The sequence below is a fragment of the Gracilinanus agilis genome, chromosome 6 (assembly GCF_016433145.1).
Source record: "Gracilinanus agilis isolate LMUSP501 chromosome 6, AgileGrace, whole genome shotgun sequence".
In the NCBI taxonomy this organism is placed as follows: Eukaryota; Metazoa; Chordata; class Mammalia; order Didelphimorphia; family Didelphidae; genus Gracilinanus; species Gracilinanus agilis.
Genome location: NC_058135.1, coordinates 79742050 through 79764459, shown reverse-complemented (window position 1 = coordinate 79764459; position 22410 = coordinate 79742050). Strand labels below are relative to the sequence as shown.

At 39.5% G+C, this 22410-nt stretch overlaps 1 protein-coding gene across 1 annotated transcript in view; it reads left to right on the top strand.

The window, feature by feature from the left end:
• Positions 1-17920, top strand: part of TENM3 (teneurin transmembrane protein 3) — a 598624-nt gene extending 580704 nt beyond the window's left edge. The window contains exons 24-27 of the mRNA XM_044682283.1: positions 2319-2615; positions 6777-8388; positions 13538-13668; positions 16356-17920. Coding sequence (XP_044538218.1) covers positions 2319-2615; positions 6777-8388; positions 13538-13668; positions 16356-17111 — 2796 coding nt within the window. The 3' untranslated portion in view covers positions 17112-17920. The remainder of the gene's footprint in view (positions 1-2318; positions 2616-6776; positions 8389-13537; positions 13669-16355) is intronic.
• Positions 17921-22410: the final 4490 nt, after the last annotated feature.

Below are 22410 nucleotides of genomic sequence, written 5' to 3'. Positions count from 1 at the left end.
ATCTGCAAAGATAAAGTGGAATAAGAGAAAACCAAAGAGAATTGAAAAACAAATGAAAACTGAGGAAACAGATTGAGTTGGGGGAGGGAGGAAAGACAAGAAAATGAAAACAGATGGGAAAATAACAATGATCAGCATTGTACAGGAAAAGTTGTAGTACGTGTGGGATCACATAAGAGAAAGAAAAAAGAAAGAATGTCTAAGAATGCAGTTTTTAAAAGTATTAACTGAGAAATGCAAAAGCAAGTACAAAAACTTTTTTCCAATCAACTAAAAATTTTCTGCAGATATGGCTTGGAGAACAGGAACCTGTTAAGCCAATTTAGCATAGTCGTGAAACCCAATCTGTCTCATTTATCGCTATATAATTTCATGGGGGTTATTATTTCCTTCTTTTTGATGTCAACTCCAGAAAGGGGTCTCCTATTTTTGTGGTCACTTCTTCACGTCAGGATGGAACCATGGAAAGTCCAAATAATTAGCTGACTCAGAATCAAAGCAAATCAAAATCTTAGAATATTAGAACTGCAAGGATGAACATCCTCTACAGATGAGGAAGCTAAGTCCAAAACTGTGTTTCATTGTTGCCCAAGCAAGACAGGTGATGTTAAGATCACAGTCTAGATCTGAAGACTGCCAATCCATTATTTTCTCCATATCGCCTATTAACAATAAATGTTTGGGGAAACTGTGTAAATTTGTTACTGGAATAAAATAGAGGAAAAAATTTTAAATAAAGAGAACTAAAGCAAAACAAAACAACAACAAAAAAATAAATGTTTGGGTATCTACCATCAGGCATTATGGGGTGATTGATACCCAGAGTATCTGCCTTGTAGGAGCTTCCAAATTAATTGAAGAGATTAGTTAAATAACAATAAAATAGGTAACTGTTTAAATAATGTGTTATATTATACAATAAATAATTGCTGAAGAAAGTCAGAAGAGGTAGAGTGATGTCACTTGAGGCTAGAGTCATCCATGAAACCTTTTTAAAGATGGTGGGATTTGAGCTATGTCTAGCGATATAGGATTGCAAAGATGAAAATCTCCTAATTCCAACTCTAAGGCTCTGATCCCTTCTCTTCTGCATTCTTGTACTGCTCAAGAAGGTTATTTTTTTTTAATTCTCTGAGACTACTTTGCCACCAGAGCATTAAGTTCCCTCTGGACTTAAACCTTGACCATTTGGGGATAGGATGCTAAGTCAGCACTCTCTTTGAAGAGCCAGTAAATAGGAAAAGCTTCTTAAGGGTTATTGTACAGCAGGAATTAATGTTAAAAAAATAACTTAAAGAAAGTGTATGAAAAGCAACTTTAAACTGGATTTATCATCTGGTCATAGCGGGGTTCTCCCCTCCCCAACCCTGCATTTTAGAGAAAACTGATAGCAAGGTCAGCTGAAGTTACTTGCAGGTATCAGCAAAAATTAAGCAAAAGCTAGGACCCCAGTTGTATAAAATTGAAATTTCCTCTTTAATTTGGATATTTAATTTTGGATATTAAGTTTCTTTCTCTAGTACTTCATCATCAATTCATTCCCAGAATATATGGAAAACTGTTCTCTGTGTTATATTGATTCAGTGACAATGGCCATTAGACCTAGTATGGATTTCCAAATCCTGCCCATGATGGGTAGTGCAGGCATTATAACGTGCCTTGAGCCAGATTTGTAAGTGGATTGAAATGCTCGCGTGGAGTAGGCTGGGATTCTGAAGCAGGTCTCATTTCTCCAGATTTGGGCTAAAATAATAAGACCATCTACCAGGCTCTGACTTTCTGGGAGGCAACTTCTCTACTTTTTTCATTAGCAGTCATCAATAATATGGCTTCCAATTCATTGTTCTACAGAGGAAAAGTTGAGTTTATCACTACCTTTTATTTACTGTCACTGTGATTAATTTCCATTTGCTCAGTAATTACTTGCCTCTGTTTTACACTGCTGGTGAGACCGTGGGTAATTTAAATGGTTATTCCTTCTGTTGCATCTGTGTCCTCTAAACGACACATGCCTTTAACAAACTCTTCAGCAAATTCATTTTAGTGTGTCTCTTAACCTGTTGACTAAACTTTGAGAAATTTAATTGAAAAGGTTTTGAACAAATGCCAGGCTGTCTCTCAGTTTAATGAAACCTTTTAAAACAACCGTTAATCTAATGTCTTGTGCTTACACCAAGAAGTTGCTAAATTAATTTACTGACAAAGGGAATCAATCATCATAAATGGTGTTTAAACAATAGTGGGGACTTTGAAGAGTAATAAGGAACTGGAATTAGAATAACATGATTTATTTTATCATCTTGTTTGTTTTCTAAAAGGTTAATGGCAGAAACCTCCTTTCAGTCGACTTTGATCGAACAACGAAGACAGAAAAGATCTATGACGACCACCGTAAATTTCTCCTGAGAATTGCCTACGACACATCAGGACACCCAACCCTCTGGCTGCCGAGCAGCAAGCTGATGGCTGTCAATGTTACCTACTCATCTACGGGCCAGATCGCCAGCATCCAACGAGGAACCACTAGTGAAAAAGTAGATTATGATGGCCAGGGAAGGATTGTGTCTCGGGTCTTTGCAGATGGGAAAACATGGAGTTATACCTACTTAGAAAAGGTAAAATCTACAAACCAAAGATAAATTGGGGACGGGGGGACACAGAGGGGTAGGAATGAATGGTCAACATATCTCAGAGAACTTTGTGGACCCAACTATTTGCTTTCTTTTCATTGTTGTTGCTTTAGGGTTTCATTTTTTTAAATTGTGACCTTAAACATCGATAAACAAGCATTAATTACTTGCTGTGTGCCAGGAGCTATTAAGCACTGGGGCTACAAAGGCAAAAATTTGGTCCTTCCTCTCAAGGATCTCACATTCTAATAGAAGAGACAACATGAAGACAACTGTATACAAACGATGTAGATAAAAAATAATGGGGGTCTTGGGGGGTAGAAAGGACCATGAAAGCTCTCTGGGATTCGAGCTGACTCTTGAAGAACGACAAGAAGCAGAGGTAAGGAGTAAAAAAATGGTGAGTGCATAGAACTGCAGTTATGTAGTATGGAGCAGGCGAGCGGTGTCAGATCGTAACACTTTCACACAAAACAGTCATCATCAAAGCAATTTAATATTGGTTTAAAAAAAACAGGTAAGTTGATCAGTAAGACAAATTAGCTAAGCCTTGTGACTGGCAAATAGCTGATCAGCACTAAATTCCAATTGTTATTTTAAGTACTAAGTATTTTAAGTAAAATAAGTTATTTAAAGTATTTAAGTATTATATTTAAGTAGTAAGTAAAATTGTTATTTTAAAGACTATTGTATTGGTACAGTAATGATGAATTTCTGTGTTAGTGAAGTAGCTTCTCCTTAGTTAAGTCTTATTGTGTGAGCCCCTTGGAAATGTCTGATGTTATAAGCCATGTTATAAGATGTTAGAAACTCTGCCCACCTCCCAAGCTTTTATATCAGAAACATTTGCAAATTAAGCCCTGGTCAGAGCTAGGCCCTAATTAATGCAAATAAGGGATGCTATGAAGCAGTCACAGAATTCAAATGCATACTAAATATTTATTGTTGGGCTAGAACCAACGACAATATTTAACAACTTCAAATAGTACAAAATCAAATCCATGCAACCACTTCACAGGACTTATTGTTCGCACCAATCAGGACCTGGGGGTTATTTCACTTAGATATAATTCTCTGCTAACTCTTGAATGTTTGAGCAAGAGGCTACAAATAGCACAGTTAAACATGTTCCTGTCAGAGCTTCAGGCCAGCTAAACTGCCTGGTGGTTGGTGCAGTTTCTGGGACCCAAAATTTATTTGGGAAATGAGAGAGCACTCAAAGCTTAAAACCACATGAAGTTAGCCTGAGAGAATAACTGAGTCCCTGTTGTAATCGTGTGAAGAGGCGCAAGCTGATAAAGAAAAAAGAGGGCAAAAGTATGACTAGGAGTAAGGCCTATATACATTTCCATCACACAATCAGATTAAGTCTCAGAAGGTCCATTTATTTTTTCTTCTCAACTGAGCCTTAGCTGTACCCAACCTAGAACAACTGTAGGCACTGCACTTTCTTGGAACTGACCACAACCTCCAGTCTGGATACACAGCTTCCTTTAACCAATTTTCACATTGGCCTTTTGGACAAATACTATGAAACTTAGATCACACTTAATTTTATTATCAGTTCAGTTTACCAAAGTTCTACCCCAGTGCCACGTCATTGGAGAGGAGCCCAAAGTGCTGGGCTTTGAATCAAAAAGACTAAGGGTTCGCATCCCACTTCTGACACTTTCTTACTGGAGACCTTGAGAAAGTCATGATTTTTTCTGCCCTTCAGTGTCCTCATCTATTAAGGGGGAATGATGAGCTTCTGCCCCATAGAGTTGTTGTATAGACTGAAACTCAAGATGCTACATAGTTAAAAATTACCATCATCATTTCAGCACACGTCATAGATTTCAAGCTTATGGGTAACCTCCAGAGACCATCAAGCTTTTCCATTCTCTAAGTGAGGAAAAGATAATTAAGAAAAGTCAAACAATTTGCCCAAGATCACACAGCTAGTAAATGTGCAAAGGAAGATCTGAACCCTAGACTTCCTGACTCTTAGTCCAGTACTCTCTCCATGATATCCCAGAGGTAAGCCTGGGTTTGTACTTTCCACACCTGCACAGCATAAATTCTGGCAAGTCTTACTAAGTTGGAATTGCTTCTAGTAGAGTCCCAGTGACAGATGGACTGTAAACATTTCCCAAGGATCAGCGTAGCAAAGCTTAGAGAGACTCATTACTACATCAGTCACAAAATGACAAAATATTTCAGCCACAGCAACTCTCAAAGATCTTCACCCAATCAATCAACAAATATTTATGAAGGGCCGGGACTCTGTGCCAGGCACAGTTCAAGGTGCTGGAGACCCAACTGTAAAGAATAAAGCAATAGCCCTTACTTGCAAGGGACTTACCATCTATATAGAATAAATCTAAAGTGAATAAATGCAAAGTAGTTAAACATAAGGCAATTTAAGAGGGATGGTACTAACAGCTGAGGACATCAGGAAAGGCTTCCTGGAGAAAATGGTTCTTGACCCAAACCCAAGAAAGAGAATTCATCTTCATCAAGGAAGGAGAACTTGCCAGGCAGAAGGGGAGATAGGAGGTAGAGAATGGGAGGAACAAAGAAAGCGCTGTTTGGCTATATCTGAGAGTACAGGAGGGGGACTAATGTCCAGTAGGGTTAGAATTCATAAAGAAGGCACGATCAGTAATGGTGGAAGGGAGGGCTCATCCCAATGGAATCATAGATCATCAAAGTATTAAAGTATTATTCATGTCATAATTTTATATTTATTAATTAACATTTGGGGTTATAGAATATTTTAAGGGTTTAAAAAATTCAAATATTGTTTGTTGTTTTTTTTAATGATCAAACTGAGCTGGAGAAGCTTAAAAGGTAAAAGCAGTTGGTATGTCAGAACTAGGACACAAGATCGATCCTTTTGTCTCTAGGCACGACACTATAGCTCTAGATACCTGAAGAGCCTTTCTAAAAGTACTTAAGGTGCTAGTAGAAGAATGGGCAAATTAGTTTTCATCACCTTTCGAGAATGAAACACTCATCATCATTATCAAGATAGGAACCATGTCCCATGATTTCACTGACATGATGAACTCTCATATGAGGAAACAGCCTACATCAAGGAAGACTGGTATATTCTCTCCAACCTAAAGTCCTAGGGTTCAAGCGATGTATCCATAGTCTGCTAGGCAGTGGAGTGACTAGAGTCAGGAAGATCTGAGTCCAAACGTGGCCTTAGGCTCTAGCTGTGTGACCCTGAACAAGTCACTTAACCCTTTTACCTCGGTTTCTTCCTTGGTAAAATGATCTGGAGAAAGAAATGGTAAACCACTCCAGTATGGTTGCCAAGAAAACCCCAAAAGGGGTCACAAAAAGTCAGACACAACTGAAAATAACTCAATAACAACAACAACCCATAGTCCCATGGCCAGTATGTGTGAGAGGCAGGGCTTGAACTAAAGTCTTCCTAGATCAGCTCTTTAACCCCTGTGCTCTTCTCCCTCTTTTCCTGCAAGATAGGACTGATCATTTTACAAATTGTTTTTATTTAGCACATGATTAATATAATTATGTATTATTAATATAATTGATATATGTATTAATATAATAATGTAATAATAATTACACTTTACTCTTTTCTGCTTGTTGAAATATTACTCAAGACTCAGAGTTGAATGAATATGGGTTTCCTTGATAAGGAACGTTTTTTTGCCCCATTCTCAAATGCACTTGGGAAAATGGTTTCAATATGTCTAGAGCTGATTGTAGGGGGATGGAGAGCATCTTGGTAAATAATTGCTAACTATGAGTAGGAATTGCATTTCCCATATGCTGTTTCCTGCTTGAAATATTGTCTTAGAACAGCTTCTCTTCTGCCTGTCTTATGACTTACCCAAATCCATTGACAATCTGCTGTTTGGCCACAAGTGCCTGGGAAAAGAATGGCATAATCATAACAAGGGGGCATATTGTGAATCTCGTGCTGCTAATTGCAGAACCCCTCACAATTAAGCATCCAAGTAAATTAGGCAGGAAATCATTAAGAATACGTAAGGTCAAGGATAACGCCACTGAAATGAGAATTATCCTCTCGAGTGAAAGGTTTTATTTTGTTGTCACCAAGTCTGTTTTTATTTTTTCTTCCTCTCGCGCAAAGACAGGAGGCTAAAATATGTTCTCTCTTTACAGTCCATGGTCCTCCTGCTTCACAGCCAGCGGCAGTACATCTTTGAATATGATCTGCTAGACCGGCTTTCCGCCATCACCATGCCCAGCGTTGCCCGTCACACCATGCAGACGATCCGATCCATCGGCTATTACCGGAACATATACAACCCTCCCGAAAGCAATGCCTCCATCATCATGGACTATAACGAGGAAGGGCTGCTCCTGCAAACGGCCTTCCTGGGTACCAGTCGGAGGGTCCTCTTCAAGTACAGGAGGCAAACGAGACTCTCGGAAATTTTGTACGACAGCACAAGAGTCAGTTTTACTTATGACGAGACAGCAGGAGTCCTAAAAACAGTGAACCTCCAGAGCGAAGGTTTTATCTGCACCATTAGATACAGGCAAATTGGTCCACTGATTGATAGACAGATTTTCCGCTTTAGTGAAGACGGGATGGTAAACGCACGATTTGACTACAGCTATGACAACAGCTTCAGAGTGACCAGCATGCAGGGTGTCATCAATGAAACGCCGCTGCCCATCGATCTCTACCAATTTGATGATATTTCCGGAAAAGTCGAACAGTTTGGAAAGTTTGGGGTTATTTACTATGACATTAACCAGATCATTTCCACGGCTGTCATGACATACACGAAACACTTCGACGCTCACGGCCGCATCAAGGAAATTCAGTACGAGATATTCAGGTCCTTGATGTACTGGATCACGATCCAGTATGATAACATGGGCCGAGTAACCAAGAGGGAGATCAAAATCGGACCTTTTGCCAACACGACTAAATACGCGTACGAGTACGATGTTGATGGGCAACTACAAACAGTTTACCTGAATGAGAAAATTATGTGGCGGTACAACTACGACCTGAATGGAAACCTGCATTTACTGAACCCGAGTAACAGCGCACGCCTGACCCCGCTTCGCTACGACCTGAGGGACAGGATCACGCGATTAGGCGACGTTCAGTATCGGCTGGACGAGGACGGCTTCCTGCGCCAGCGAGGCACCGAGATCTTTGAGTACAGCTCCAAGGGGCTCCTCACCCGCGTGTACAGCAAGGGCAGCGGCTGGACGGTGATCTACCGCTACGATGGCTTAGGGAGGCGCGTGTCCACCAAAACCAGCCTAGGACAGCACCTCCAGTTTTTCTATGCCGATCTTACTTACCCCACCAGGATCACTCATGTATATAACCACTCGAGTTCAGAAATCACGTCCCTCTATTACGATCTTCAAGGACATCTCTTTGCCATGGAGATCAGTAGCGGAGATGAGTTCTACATCGCATCAGACAACACGGGGACACCATTGGCTGTCTTCAGTAGCAATGGGCTCATGCTGAAACAAATCCAGTACACTGCCTATGGGGAGATCTACTTTGATTCCAATCTTGACTTCCAGTTGGTGATTGGATTTCACGGAGGCCTCTATGACCCACTCACCAAATTAGTCCACTTTGGAGAAAGAGATTATGACATACTGGCAGGACGATGGACAACACCTGACATAGAAATCTGGAAAAGGATTGGGAAGGACCCGGCTCCTTTTAATTTGTATATGTTTAGGAACAATAATCCTGCAAGTAAAATTCACGATGTGAAAGATTATATCACAGGTAATTATATTTTTCTTTTTCAAAGGTGAATTAGTCTAATAACTACACTTACAATTTTTTCTTAAGTTTCAGTTGATTTTTAAAAAAACTTTTCACCCTCCTTTAACATAAAGACACCTAACACTGCATTATTTTGTTTTCCAGAGTGTTGGGGTGGCAGGTGGGGGGGAGGCCAGTGAAAGTCTAGTGACATTTAAGCAGTGTATCAAACTCAGTGTAGGTCAGTGGGGTGTTCTGTCCCCCCTCCCCACCTTCGAAACTTGCTCCATAGGGAAACACTATGTTTCCCTTGGCATGGAAATAATGCCATGTACACAATTATGTATCTTTGGTCCCACTTTTATTCAGCAAAACTCACAAGAATATATATCTTCTACCTGGTCAGTGCTAGCGAGATTAAAACAGGTTTGCCTTTGGGTACCCAATATATGCTCATTTTATTCTCTACTCACATGAGAGTTAAATACATATAAATATATTACATAAAAGTACATGTTATGTAATATATAAGCCTATATAAATGTAAGTATATGTGTAAATATATCACGTAAGTATATATAAATATATTATCACATATAAGTATATCACATGTAAGATATAAAAATATGAGTATGCATAACTGTATCACAGATAAGTATATATTGTGTAATATATAAACATATATAAATATATCAGTAAATATATTACATAAAAGTATATGTTATGTAATATATATGCATATAAAAATATATGTATAAATATATTACATAAGTATGTAAAATATACTATCACATATAAGTATATGTGTAAATATATTACATAAGTATGTATAAATATATTATCACATAGACATATATGTGTAAATATCACATGTAAAATATAAAACATGAGTATGCGTAAATATGTTACATATGAGTATATATTGTGTAATATATAAGTATATATAAACATAAGTATGTATAAATAAATATATCACATATCAGTATATCTAAATATAAGTCTATAAGTAAATATAGCACATGTAAGTATACAAAAATATAAGTATGTGTAAATATATTACATAAAAGTATGCTGTGTAATATATAAGCATATATAAATATGTGTAAGTATATCACATGTAAGTATTTATAAATATATTATCATGTATATATAATATATAAATATATTATCATGTATATATAATATATGTAAATATCACACGTAAGAGAAAAATATGAGTATGCGTAAATATATTTTATAAGTATATAGTGTGTTATATATAAGCATATATAAGTATTTGTGTAAATATATCACATATAAGTATATACAAATATATTATCACATAATTATACATAAATAGAAGTATATATGTAAATATAATTGCATGTAAGTATACAAAAATATAAGTATGTATAACTATATTACATATAAGTATGTTTTATATAATATATTTATATATCAGATGTATGAATATATCACATATCAGTATATAAAATATAAGTATATATAAATATACCACATAAATTATATTATTATGTTATATAAGTATATATAAATATATCACATGTAAGTACATATTGTATAATATAATTTGTAAGTATCTATTATACAATATGTATTTACATGTGTGTATATGCTTAACTGTATAATTATATTACATTAATGAATATAATCTCTAAATACATGTATGTTGTGTGTGTTTTTACATATGCATATGCACACATATATAACTGTTCATCTTTAATGGGGTCTTGTTGCCTAACCTCCACTTTGGGCTTCCCAACACTTTCATTGATAGGGAGACAAAGAGCGGTCCTCCTTTCTTCTGAAGGATCATCCTGCCTTTGCTCCATGATTTTTTAGTCTCTGACCATGATTGTAGATGGAGAGGTAAGCCTGTGTGACCCTGGCAGGGCTTGCAGCCTTTTACAGAGAACGAGGCCCCTGGGGAAGTCAGCAATATTGCTAAGCAAGCCAAAGTTGTGTAGGTATATTACTGGGCAGAGTAGAGGGGAGGCTATGATCTCCCAAAATTCTAGTTTTACCTTTGAGGTTGCCTCATGGACAACAAAACTTTAGTAAATTGCAGGGTAAGAGGGTGCATATTTATACATGAATACATAAAAAGGACGTGTTTATAGAAATATTAAAAGGGAGTTTTAATACTCATTTGTGGCCTCCTCAAACCTTATCTAATAGTAACCTGTCTCACATAGCGAGGCTTCCTTTTTATTTTTGAAAGTGGAGAATGGAAATGCAGCAGTTGTTATAAATAACATGCTATTTAAATGTGGGACATGCTACTTAAACCACAACTGCCAGAAATGCCACGTAGTACAAGTCTGATTAAATTCTAATAAAAAGAATCAACATTAGACAAGGTCACACTCATCTCTTCCCTAGCAGACTTTCCTTCTTCAGCACTAAAGAGACCTAAACTGGGAAGAAGATTTCTCTTAAAGAAGATGGCGCCTTTGGGGTTCCAGCCTTGCTCATCGCTTCTCTGATTCCCCCATCCATACCCCTTATCACTCATTCTGTACACTACAAACCAGCACACACACACACACACACATGCTTTAAGTGCATAGCTGATTTCCCCTAGGACTGTGTAGCACAGGCTACAAAATGTTATCCCCCAAGTAGATTTCACATAACTCAGTTATCTTGCCTGGGTTAAGATTCTGGCTCATATCACTGCCATTACAGGTTCTTTATAGGTTCTTCTGTCTGTCCCTACCCATTAAGGCTCTCCTTGCCCACTGGACTCTTGATTCTCAGGGTTCTGGTCCTTCTGGCTGATCTCCCTTTCTTTCACTCTCTGGTCCCTCATTAAACTGGTCCTCTTATTTCCTGTCACCATCACCCACCATCTCGCTAATCTCTAAGATTCTTTCCTGCTTTCCTTCTTCCTTTCTCTAGCCCTTTTAAGAGTTGTTCCACTTGCTGCCTCTGAATATGGCACAATCAATCAATATGCACTTATTAAATGCTTCCATTCTTTTCTGTCCTTTGTTTTCTGTGCTTCTTCACTCCCAGACCATTTTTTTCCTGTCATTTTCTACCTGTCCCCTAACTTTCCAGAAATACTCTCTACTCTATAGGTGAGCCTGACTCAGGTTAGTGCCCTAGTAGTTCAGGTTCAGTGATGCAACAATATGAGGCACTCATAAGTCATTCAGCATTTAACAAAGGTTTACTTAGCCTTAGCGTGCACACACACACACACACACACACACACACACACACACACACACACACAGATATTCAATGAGGCTCTTATGGATAGATGTGGCACCCATTTCCATATGGAAATATGGCTGCTTAGTAGGGTTGAGAGTGGCCATTTGGATTGTCGTAGGGCATCCACCAAATCTGAAAGCTGTCTAGCAATCAGTAAAGGTTTAACTTGGTCCTTAACCACCAAGGCTAGGCAAGTCCTGGAGAATCTTTCTCACTTTACCTTAACTCTTATACATTTCTGGCCCCTAGACATCGCTCAACCATGCAGACTAGCCGAAGGATGCCACACACCGCCCCACTGCCTTCCCAACACCTCCTCCAGGATTCCTGGCTACTTCATAAGCTACATTTTAAAGCCAATTCCTATTGAGATCGAATCATCAGATCACAAGCTATAATAGGCCTTATAAGCCACCTAATTCCACCTCCAATTTTTTTAATGAAGAAAGAAGTAACCTATCCAATGGCACTTGGCTAAGTAGGATTTGAACCCAGAAAAAAAGCCTACTTTCCATGGCCCTTTGGCCACTATAACTTTCAAATATTTAACAGTCTCCATTTGCATTTTAACATAAATATTTGTTCTGGAGTTGCTGGAGTAAATGTTGCCCTAAATTTCATGGTCATTTTTTGGTCACGCAGAGAGCTTTTGGCATTGGGTTTTTTGTTTTTTTTTTTCTCAACACGAGATTTTCTTCGATCTCTCATATGTCATCACAAAGAAAATCGCTTTGTGGCCTGTGTGATGAGTTTTCAGCTTCTCCCTTAATTTAAAAGATAGATAATATCAATGGCCTCGCATCCGAATGAACTTGGCCGAGGGAAGTGACTTCTGTCAGCCTGGTGATGAGGTGAGAGTTTGTGCCCCAGAGAAGTGAAGGGGAACCAAGTGGCCCTCCATCATTCTGACAAGCATTTTGCCAATGGTTATTTAAGAGGTGTTGACAGGGGCTGACTGTAGGGCTGGAAAGCCCACAGCCCCCTGAATTCAGCCTCTCCTAGCAACATGAACTGCAGGGAATGCTATAGCAGCATTTTCTACAAAACATCAAAAGAGAGATGGAACAGCATAAAATATATTAGGTGAAATGCAATTTCAAATTTTCTAGCAATGTGCTTAATATCTAAAATAACCTACACCCAACTGTACTCATAAAGCTGCAGCCTGCTGAGTAGTTCGGTAACATTATAACCTCCAGAATAGAATAAAAGCCTTCTTCTGAGCTTAATGGCTTCTTGAGTCACATGGCAACATTTTAAAATACCATTTTAAAGGTTTCCAGGTTCTCTCCCCAAAAAGTTTGTTTCCACCTGCACCCAGCCAGCCTTTGAAGTGGCAAGTGATGGCAACCACAGTCTCTGTGCCCACGGCTCTGCCAGCTTTCAGCATTCGTCTTTGATTAAGAAACAACTCTTGATGTTAATACTCCCAATTTAGTCTTTTTTTATTAATAGAAAATGAATTGTGGAACTCTACATATCCTTAGGCAATCATTGTCACAAGCTAATAACGGCACAATTCCCATTAAAGGCCATAACTTACTAACGACAAAAACAAACTTCATTTGTTTTCTCCTGCATGTATCATTTTGGTGGTGCCGGGCAATATCCATTACAGTTTAGGTCTTTATTACTTAACGCTATCACTTACTTTGCGTGAATGACATTTTACTCAGTTGGCCCAAAAAAGTGACTATAACTCCAGGTTTTCGGCTTATACTGATAGGCACATGGCATTGTGTTTGGAATAGCACTCAGGACAATAGTCTTCGGTCTCTTTAAAAAAAAAAAAAGAAGTGGATTTTGAATTATGTGGCCCTAAAGATGGACGTGGGCTCTTGGGCCAGGCGATTTGTGGGTGGGTCTGACTTTTTCAAAGGTGAGGATTCGAATTTAAGAAACACAAAATAAATTCTAACGTCTTTCATTTTGTACATTCTTCTCCTAGATGTTAACAGCTGGCTGGTGACATTTGGCTTCCATCTACACAATGCTATTCCGGGATTCCCTGTTCCCAAATTTGATTTAACAGAGCCTTCTTATGAACTTGTGAAGAGTCAGCAGTGGGATGATATACCAGTAAGCATCAAAAAGGAAAATGAAAGAAATGGGATGAATAGGAGGAACTGTTCAGAGGGAGCTCTCTGCTCTCCTGCCTTTATTTGCCAGGCTTTAATTCAATTAACACTTGTAAAACAGGCACTGCTGCCTTTTTTTGCCCCCTAATGGGGTCAGTAGATTACAAAGCATGTTCTTTTGTCACTCATAAAAATGGGGGGGGGAATGCTAAAAAAAAGAGACTTCTGTTGTTTAGGGTTAGAACTGTTTTCGATGGCAGAAATCAAAACCTATAGAGACAAATTATTAATAGCTAACAAAATCTGGAAACCCATTTTTGAGTTCTGAGTTTCCTAGTGGAACCTTGGGAGATCAGACTGATATTGGCAGTCAGAGCCTGAAGGAAATGAGAGAAATAAAAATAGGCCAGGAAATAAACACTGCTATCACCGATGTACGTGACCAAGTGACATCCTACAACAATACCCAACTACAGTTTAGCTTCTTCTCTTTACTATTAACGATGTTTCATGTGACGATGCAAGATACTGAATCACTTCTAGTCATGCTCATTATTACAACCCAACCTCTGGGTGTTTATGATATTCCATTGGAAGGAAAAGGCCACACACGTGTGCGCACAGACACACACACACACACACACACACACACACACACACACACACACACACACGGCAACACTTCTAAAGGATGAAAGGAAATAAATAGAATGGGAAATTGCAAAGTCAAATCTGCCATTTGAGAAAATGGTGCCTCTAATTCGGACCATTCAGAGATCAAAAAGAAAAGCACAACAAAATACCAAGACTTCTAGCTTAAAGCAAGAATAATTAGAGATCAAGAAATTGGGTTACCCCGTAATGATAAGGAAAAGAGACTGCAGAGTTTGGGAGTTTGGGTTTTTTTTTTTAAAGATTAATTTTTCCCTCCTGGGCAGTTTTCCATCATTTCAGTGAATATAAAGAAAAAAAGGGGACAATCTCCACTAGGGGGGAGGGAAACAACATAAAAGGGACTATGCAAAGGCCCCAGTTTTCTGCCCTTGGTTAAAAATTATAGGTATTTCAGTCTTCCTTTAAAAAGCAATTTTTGTTTTTTTAAGATTCACTTTATTTGAAGGTTATCATTCACCAAGTCTTTAAGATAAGTGGTAAGTGGGGGGAAGAAAGAGCAAAATTTTAGAGCACAGAGACTGGACTGGTGATTTCATTAGTCTAAGAACTCCCTCTGCCACTCAAGGTTAGCACCTTTTGTTCACCACTGAGCCTTTTTTTTTTCTTTTAATAACCCTTACCTTCTGTCTTAGAATCAATACTAACAGTAAAGGCTAGGCAATGGGAATTAAGTGACTTGACTAGGGTCACACAGCTAGGAAGTATGTGAGACCAAATTTGAACCCAGGACCTCCCATCTCTAGTCCTGATTTTCTATTCCCCTGAGCCTAACCACTGAGTCTTTGAAAATTTCCTACATCACTGAGAGGTCACCTATCACAGATGGGGCTTTTCTTCAGGTCTTCCTTGACTGAGGCCAGCCAGCTCTCTATCTTCTGGGCCACATTGCCTCTCATTCATTGACATTTCTAAATTTAAAATGGATGTAGGTTGGTCAAGTGCTATGTAAACATACCAGTTTTCTAACATAGTTCAGCAAAGGAGCTCCAAAGGCCTAGGGCAATGCATTACTCAATCCCTTCTGGAGTAATTTAAGTCTTTGGGTTTATGAGCTTTTCTTCAAGGCAACCATGAAAGTCTGGTAAGAGTTTCCAGTTAAGGAAAGAGCTCTAAGGAATCCCTGGTAGAAACCATTTGGGTGCCTCGTTGGTTGTGGAACAAGCCTGTGTTTTACTAGCAAATCTGAGACAAAGGCTTGAGTTCAAGAAGCCCCAACCAGTCCCGCAAGTATCTGCCACTGTCACCACAGCGGCACTGTTAAGGCTCCCCTATTAAAGCCCTCACCGCAAATGCAGAAGGAGGGACTTACCTAAAGTATTTATTTAGGTCACTTCCCAAGCTTGCTGAAAATAATTGGGCTTAATAAGTTAGGAAATAATAGTTCTCTGTATTCAGGCCTCCAAAGCTCCTGTGGTATGGTGCTGCTTATCGCTGTGAAATTCAGCTGAAAGTGTTTACCAGAAAAGGACGAGTCTACCCAAATTAAATTGCAAGCATTCCAGAGCCTACAAATGGGACCCAGTGTTCAAATACTTAGCATCCTCTGAGACTCTTTCTCACAAGTCCCAGCTTTTGCCAGTCTTTCCCCTGCTTCCCACTGAGAAGGTTGGAAGGAAGCAAGAGCTGATTAGCAGAGTTCCACAGATCCTCGAAAAACAACACAAATGTTTCTAGTAATTATGGAAGGAAACATAAAGCATTAGTATTGGCAAATACTATGAACGTTTAAAAGCTTTGAATGGAATTACATTTTTAGTTGGAAAAGAAAATAGAATTCAACAAGCATTTAAATGAACTTGAAGTCAGAAGAATTTAAGAATATTCCTCCACCCAAGTTTTTTTTAAGTCTTTTCATCTCAGAATAACTCGACTCCTTGGTGCATTTAACTACGGCTTTTGCTTTTGTGCTAATGAGGCAGTGGCGGTAGGGGATGGTGGGCAGTGGAGGACTGGCTTCTTGGCCAAGGGCTACAAATGGTCTTTAAAACGTGTCTCTCTTCCTTTCCTTTCCAGCCAATTTTTGGAGTCCAACAACAAGTGGCCAGACAAGCAAAGGCTTTCCTGTCCCTGGGGAAAATGGCGGAAGTGCAGATCAGCAGACGCAAAGCGGGTGGCGAGAAATCGTGGCTATGGTTTGCCACGGTCAAGTCGCTGATTGGCAAAGGAGTTATGCTTGCTGTGAGTCAAGGGAAAGTGCTGACCAACGTGCTCAACGTGGCCAATGAGGACTGCATCAAAGTGGCAGCCGTGTTGAATAACGCCTACTACCTTGAAAATCTACATTTCACCATCGAGGGCAAGGATACTCACTATTTCATCAAAACCACCACGCCGGAGAGCGACCTGGGCACCCTGCGTCTGACGAGTGGGAGGAAGGCTTTGGAGAACGGGATCAATGTCACCGTTTCCCAATCCACCACAGTGGTAAATGGCAGGACTCGCAGGTTTGCCGATGTCGAGATGCAGTATGGTGCTTTGGCTCTTCATGTCCGCTATGGCATGACTCTGGATGAGGAGAAAGCACGCATCTTAGAGCAGGCGAGACAGAGGGCCCTGGCCAACGCTTGGGCCAGAGAGCAGCAAAGAGTGCGGGATGGAGAAGAGGGAGCCAGACTCTGGACAGAGGGAGAAAAAAGGCAGCTTCTCAGTGCTGGGAAAGTACAAGGATACGATGGGTACTATGTACTCTCCGTGGAGCAATACCCAGAGCTGGCAGACAGCGCCAACAATATACAGTTCCTTAGACAAAGCGAAATAGGGAGAAGGTAACACACTGGCCGGATCCAAGCCGCCAAAGAGACAATGCACCAAAGTCTTCCGTGAGGGAGACGGGACTATCTCGCCGTATCACTACTTGAGCCTAAACTCCACCTTTGCTCAGAATTTTCTGTAGCACAATTTGAATTGGACTCTGTGAAAGAGAAGAGCCTTCCAGGAGAATGATACTGCTTTAAAAAACCACAAAAATCAAAAACAAAAAAAAAAAAAAACCATAAAAACAAAAGGAAAAAAAAAGAAAACTTTTTTTCTGAATGACCTTAAAGGTGATCCGCTTTAAAGAATATGTTTACATATGCATATCGCTGCACTCAGTTGGACTGAAAGTATTAAAAGGAAAGAAAAGGAAGAAAAGAAAGCGGCCTAAAAATTTTACAATAGGCCTCCCGTTCCTTTGAGGCACTGTATTTAACTAAGGTAAAATTCATACAGTGTTTCCAAATATTACTGAATTGTTGACCTTTGCTTACAAGAAGTAGTCTCTGCATAGGATGTGCTATATATCTCTGTTAATTTTAAAATGTGGGGTAAAGTTACTGTTTATAGACAACCCAACTGCTTTAACTGTGCTGCTTTATAAAAGGACACTGGCACAAGGGACTTCGGCTACTACCGTGGGAATTTAATAATGGATTTTCCAAATGCTAACATGGTTTGCCTTGGGGGGAGAAAAATGGCAAGTGGAACCCTTGTCACTGCTAAGCAAAGGAGACCCTGATTTTTTTGTAAATTATGTGAGACAAGTTGTTTATGGATTTTTATATGAATTACAATTTACTGTACATCAAATATTAGTCTCAGAGGAGTTAATTTATGTAAAGTGTTTAAAAAAAGTTTATACTTAAAAAATAAAATGATAAAAACATGTGAACTGTGTGATTTTTTAAAAAGGATTGCACCTTTTGTTATCTGTTATAGCTATACAGTATAAATAATTATATTGTAGAGATATAACAATTTATGCCTATAATGTCCAAAAGTGTTCATATTTTTGTATTAGGTTGAGAAATTGTACATCTTTCTATCACCAACATGGATTAGGATAGTGCAGTCCTTAGTGGGTGGCTTTCAGAGTACAGCTCCCTTCCGGAATTTTCTAATCATCAAACCGGTGCTCCCACCATTATCTCCCAGGGGCACAGCAGCAGCGAACTAAGGCTCGGGGAACTCGGCAAAAGCTGTGGAAGACTGGGGTTTTCCTGGTCCTCTCCCAACTGGAAAAAGAAATGGGGATTTATTATAATTAGCCACTGGGGTTTTCTTGTTATCGTCATTGGTTCTGCTAATAGAGACCTGAAGCAACATTTCAAGGTAGGAGAGCGCAGTGTTGCCAGGTGCTTGTAGAACGTTCGAAGGACTCACTGTGGTCTTAACCAGATCAGTCACAGTGGGTTACAAATCTGTCACTTTAAGGCACGGGGAAAGATTACAGAAACCGAGCCCCGTGGAGAGAGGCAGAGGGACAGTTAGTCTGGGGTCACACAAAGGAGCTCACCGAGGGAGACAAGAGCCCATCAGGTCCACGTAGCCAAACCTCCCGTAGGACTCGGCTTGGGGATAGCCCCGGCTCTGTGTCGGGACCAGAGAAGCCAGGGTGCCGCAGATCAGACTTGAAGCTAGTGTGCCCACAGCTGCACATCTAAGTAAGCCCAGCCGCCGTCCACAAGGGGCTCGAGCCACAATCCAAATCTCGTTCAGGAGCACTAAATTCAGCCACAAAATATTTTTAGAAAATATTTTTCAGTTCCTTGGGCTAGAGTCCACACCGTTTTTCCTCTATGTATAATGGTGATAAAATATAGCAAGTGAACATGTCGTAAATATAAAGGTTCAAGTGATGTATTGAAAATAATTTTCTAACTGCTTTGTATGTATCACATACTCGAAATTGCACAGTAGGCGTGTTTATTAAACAGACTGGCTGGGAGAGGTTCGAAATAGCGACTGAATCGGCAGTATCAGTGCTATTACTGTATTTGTGTATTTGGTAGAGCATACCGAAGTCATTAATCTTATAATGAATGCTGATATTTTACTAGAATGGAAGCACAGATTAGCATCAATATTTTTTATCCTTGAAAGTCCTTTGGCAAGTATGAAGAACCCCAGATTTAGCAAACTATGAAATTTCAAACCACATAAACATGGCACTGTTTTCCATTTTCTTTTTGAAATGTAAACTGTTAGGTATTTGCAATTCTGTTAGATGGAATCTTCAGCAGCACTGTATTTAGTTAGCATGTTGTAAGTGCTTTTGGTGAAATAGGCTCGGAGTCTAAATTCTCAGCAACGTTTCGGACCTATTAAATATGAAAAGCCTGTTTGTACCACGTGGCAAAAGTGAAATCGTGGTCTCTCGTCTTGACATGTACTCGTCCTTTACATTGGCACGAATAAATAACAAATTAGAGGATCTCTTGGTGCTTATTTTAGATGAAGTCAAATCAAACCAATTAGTGGTCTTGTTAGTAGGTATAATGAGCCTATTTCTTACTAAAAAGACTTGTGATCTGGACATGCTTTTACAAGAAATAGTGACCTTGGGGAATATGTAAACAAAAAAAAACCTTTTTTTAAAAAAACAAAACAAAACAAAAAAACAAAAAAAAAGAATGGGGGAACCTGTATACTGAAAAAAAAATTAGCTTACAAAAAATTGATATTCAAAGTATTTTAGGCAAAGCCAGTCAAAATGCTTTCATGATATTTTGAGATGTAAATTTTGTCTGATTTGTATTGTTCCTTTCATTTGCCTTCTTAACTTTATATGTGACCTGAATTTTCCATAACTTGATGACTATAGATTGCATCTAGGCATTCCAATAAAAGCCAACCCAATGTGTGTGTGTTTATATATTTTTTAAATATTGTGTGAGCCATTATAGCTCTGGTATTGCTTTTCTGTTTAGAGTTGAGGATGCAAATGAATGCACTTGTATTGCTATTGATTCATCTGCTACACAGTTGGTAATATCTTTTTTCTTTTTCTTTTTTTTTTGTCCAATGGCCAGACTGCTAACTCAGCAGAGTGAGTTTCACCAGGGGATCTCTCTCGTGGCCTACTTTAGAAATATGTTAAATACACCCCACAAAGCCAAGGACTATAACTCTGAAGAAGGGGGGGGGGGGAAACCCCAGTCCCCATTACTACTCCAGACCAGTCCTTTTTTCTTTCTCCCGTGATCCTGCAATAAGTATACTTAATTAAAACACTTGATTAGAATAATCATTTTGGGCCTGATAGGCTCCCTGCCTCCTGGAGATGTCTAAATCTACATATAGACAACGAACTGATTAGGACATGCTGAGTCCAGCACTTCTGTGGCTGGCAGGCCAGTGCTTGGACTGGAGTCTGAGAAGGCAGCCTTCATCGCTCGTACTTTGTCAGTGACAACCTCCACTTGATAACATGTTGATCCAACAAGAATCGGGTCACTCCACTTGGCAAACTGGCCTATTTTTCCCCTGCCCCTAGATCTGCAGGAGTACGGCTCAAGCTTGGGTAGTGAGAGAATTATATTTGCATTAATTGTTTCAAAACAAAAAATACCAGCTCCTAACCCCATCTGAGAAACCTGAGTTTCTTGTTGGTTTTTAGGGGATGAGGGAATGGTTTTTGTTTCTTTTTCCTTTGTTCTGTAAAAATGGCATCTGAGGGGGGCAGCTGGGTGGCTCAGTGGATTGAGAGCCAAGCCTAGAGATGAAAAATCCTAGTTCAAATCTTATCTCAGACACCACTTAGCTGTATGACCCTGGGCAAGTCACTTAACCCTCATTGCCTAGACCAGTGGTTCCCAAACTTTTTTGGCCTACCGCCCCCTTTCCAGAAAAAAATATTACTTAGCCCCTGGAAATTAATTTTTTTTTAATTTTAATAGCAATTAATAGGAAAGATAAATGCACCTGTGGCCATCACCGCTTTCCTGGATCACTGCAGCACCCACCAGGGGGCAGTGGTGCCCACTTTGGGAATCACTGGCCTAGACCTTACTGTTCTTCTGCCTTGGAACCAATACACAGTATTGATTCTAAGATGGAAATCTGTTAATTTGTTTGTTTTTTAAAATGACATCTGAACAAATGCAAAGGAAAATGCCTTGTATCAAAATTAAATCCCAGTCCAAAAAGAATCTGGCCAGGAGAGGGGACCCACAGCCCTCTGCCACTCTTTACAAAACGAGCACCTATATTCGTCTCTTTAGTTAATAAACATAATTAATAATGGTTAATAAAAGAATTAGTTAATGATATTAATAATAATATTTAGTTAATACTATTTAACTAATAATGTGCAGTTTTAAACTCAGGGACTAAAATAGTCAGTCATAGCTACCTGAATGTAAACATCCCAACTCGGGATAAAGATCCAAACATTTTTGAAGGCCAGAGGGGAAAAAATGCTCACTTTCAGTGAGCTAAGCTACCTGCCTGGTGCAAGTTCCAGGAGGGTTTTTTGCATCCATTTGCTACCCCTCTCTCCCCTTCTCTGTCCCAAATGAAGTGGCTTCTTTCTGCTACTAAACACCAGGGCAAGTAGACTGCCTTTGGTGCCCTTCAAGTGAAGGGATGCAAAAGAGGATGTTGGAAAGGCACCGACTCACAGCATGGAGAGTCTGCAGCCAAATCCCCTTGTGTGAATCCAGGCTGTTGTTCAGGGGTGGACCAGGTCCCCTGGATGGGAAGAATGCCAGCACCCTCCCCATTGCCAAGGTTGGAGCCAAGGGTTGGCTGCTTCAAAGAGCAGTCCCTCGCAATGTCACTCGGGGAAGAAGAAAACAGATCTTCCTCGGGCATGATGATTTAGGGCTTATTACATTTTTTTTAAGAAGACTAATCTTCCCTCCTCCTTCTTCCATCCCAAGTCATACCATTGCCGGCTATTAATTAGGTTATGTCCCTCACATTCCTCCTCTAGCCTACCGTTCCCACTGGATGGTGGCTTTGCCTTTTTAAAGCTTCCCCGTTCAAAATGATGCCATTTTTACATTCAAAGGAGGATGCTATGAACCCTAATCCATGAGAAGGGCCCCATGTGCACTTATTAATTTGTACTGATCCATCCACACCCTAATTGAAGATCCATTTCTGTTTGGGACTAGTAGCAAGCATTCGTAAGGCAGATAAGTTGGATGCGGAGGGTGGATGAAGTCTATAGCCATGGAAGAGACCAGAGCTAATTGGCCAACAGGAGAGCCAGATGGGCCTACAACTTTGGTCTCATTTGGCCTGATTCCTAACAAGCTGAGCTAATCAGCCATTCTCTTTCCAATAGGCATTTCTGTTTCATCCT